General features: G+C 41.1%; 1 protein-coding gene across 1 annotated transcript in view; it reads right to left on the bottom strand.

Moving 5' to 3' along the window:
- Positions 1 to 9: 9 nt before the first annotated feature.
- LOC125044027 (germ cell nuclear acidic protein-like) overlaps positions 10 to 2,500 on the bottom strand; it is a 27,579-nt gene continuing 25,088 nt past the window's right edge. The window contains exons 4-5 of the mRNA XM_047640469.1: positions 848 to 904; positions 10 to 413 (exon numbers count right to left, since the gene is read on the bottom strand). Coding sequence (XP_047496425.1) covers positions 10 to 413; positions 848 to 904 — 461 coding nt within the window. The remainder of the gene's footprint in view (positions 414 to 847; positions 905 to 2,500) is intronic.

Genomic DNA, 2,500 nt, shown 5'->3' with positions numbered 1-2,500 from the left:
TTCACTGTTTCATGCTTCACTATCTTTTGCTTCACTGTCTCTTGCTTCACTATATCTTGCTTCACTATATCTTGCTTCACTATATCTTGCTTCACCATCTTTTGCTTCACTGTCTCTTGCTTCACTATCTCTTGCTTCACTATCTTTAGCTTCACTGTCTCTTGCTTCACTATCTCTTGCCTCACTATCTTTAGCTTCACTGTCTCTTGCTTCACTATCTCTTGCTTCACTATCTTTAGCGTCACTGTCTCTTACTTCACTATCTCTTGCTTCACTATCTTTAGCTCCACTGTCTCTTGCTTCACTATCTCTTGCTTCACCCTCTTTTGCTTCACCATCTTTTGCTTCACCATCATTTGCTTCACCATCTTTTGCTTCACCATCTTTTGCTTCACCATTATTTGCTTCACCATCTTTTTTATCTCATTCTTTGTAGTTAATATTACCCTATATTGCAGTACTTTTGGTTTTTTCACTTGTTTCATTACGCTAATTCCAGTGACGTTTGTAAAATGGATATTGTCGTAAGTTTATATCGTTATTATTAGTTCATTCGTTGTCTTTGTGTTCTTTTCTCTTTTAAAGTTCTCTGAGATTCTCTTCTGATGACTGTTTTCGAAGCTTATTTTTTCTATACTAAACTTTCATATAGTACCTTCACAGTCATGTCTTTATATATATTAATAAACATACCCTAACCATTCTTTGATATAAAAAAAGAAAAAAAAAAAATCAGCTGCTTTCAACATAGAAAATCCACACCAGCATTCAGGGAACCACAATCCTTTCGTGAAAGAATGCAATCTGTTAAAGTTGCGTGTTACCTTGATCAATTCTTATCGTATACAGAGAGATCCTAACTCCACTGGACTCTCGGGAGAACCTTTGTGCTCTAGAACAACAGCTGCAGTTAATGGAAACAAGTTTATGATCACAGGTTTGATTGGTGACCTTGTGCCCTGTTGAAGTTCACGCAACCCTTATTCCGTTCCACAGACACAGATATATAAACAGGCACACAATGACGCAAATACATGCAAGGACTCAAACAGACAAAGATAGACAGACGCACACAGGTTCAAGCAGAAATATAAAGGCAAGTATGCGCACACAGACATAAACAGACAAAGCCGGACACACGTTCATGCTCACAAAAAAGACAGACAGATGCACATGCACACAAACAGAAACGTAAAGACAAACATATACACACAAACACAACAAAACAAATACAGGCAGACGCATACGTACACGAAGAGAAGTATGAAAACAAGCATATGCATACTAACACAAACAAACAAAGAGGGACACACGCACACAAACACAGACAATCAAAGACAGACGCATACACACACAAACAAACATAAACATAAAAACAAACACACGCAAACAAAAACAAACAAGCACAACAAAAGCTCAAACATAAACATTAAACAATTACAAAACAACCCAACACAAACAAACAAAGACAGACAAACGCACACGCACACACCTAGGACAAATAAAGCAAGTAACGCAAAAAAATTAGGGATAGAGGGAAAAACAACGCGCTTGTTCAATCTTTTTAAAACAAAAAGGGGTTAACAGGGTACTGTGTCGGTGACAACTTCTATTTTTGGAAATTTTAATTTTGCCTACTTGGAAGAGGTTGTATGCTTGTTAGCATGTTGGATTTTATTGGTTTTAACTTAGTGGGACAAGGAGGATGGATTGTTATAGGGAGCGGGAGGGGGATGCGATTTTGTGTTTTTTTTTGAGGGGTTTTGGGGGGGTGGCTTTATTTATGTATGTTATGTATGTGTGAGTGTGGAGTTTTTTGTGTGTGTGGTGTGTGGTGTGTGTGTGTTTGTGTGTGGGGTGTGTGTGGGGGGGGGGGTTTGGTGTGTGAGTGTTGTGTGGTGTGTGTGTGTGTGGTGTGTCGTGTGTGTGTGTGGATGTGTGTGGGTGGGGTGTGGGTGTAGTGTGTGTGTGTGTGTGTGTGTGTGTGTGTGTTTTGTGTGTGTGTTGTATATATATTATATTATATTAGGGTGGGTGTGGGTGAGGGGGGGAGAAACGGGTGATTTGGGGGAGAGAGAGAGAGAAGGGGAAGTGAGAGAGAGAGCAGAGAGAGAGAGATGAGAGAGAGCAGAGAGGTTTAGTGAGTGCGTGAGGTGGAGTGAGTGAGAGAGAAGAGAGAGAAAGGGAGGGGAGTAGTGGTGCGTTTGGGAAAGGGGGTTGAGGGGGAGGCGAGAGAGAAGGAGAAGAGAGAGGGGAGAGAGAGAGGAGAGAGAGAGAAGCGAGAGAGAGGAAAAGATGGAGGGAGGAAAAGGGGAGAGGCGAGCGAGGGGAATGGAGTAAATGAGTGAGTGTTTTCCCCTTCTTCTCTCCTTCTCTCCTCCCCTTCTCTCTTTTCCTTCTTCTCATCATTTCTACTTTCTTCTACAATCTTCTATCTATCATCCTCCTTTCTCTCCTCTCATCTCTTCTCTCTCTCTCTTCTCTCTCTCTCTCTCTTCTC

Source organism: Penaeus chinensis, chromosome 35 (genome assembly GCF_019202785.1).
Source record: "Penaeus chinensis breed Huanghai No. 1 chromosome 35, ASM1920278v2, whole genome shotgun sequence".
Lineage (NCBI taxonomy): Eukaryota > Metazoa > Arthropoda > Malacostraca > Decapoda > Penaeidae > Penaeus > Penaeus chinensis.
This window is presented reverse-complemented; position numbering and strand designations above follow the sequence as displayed.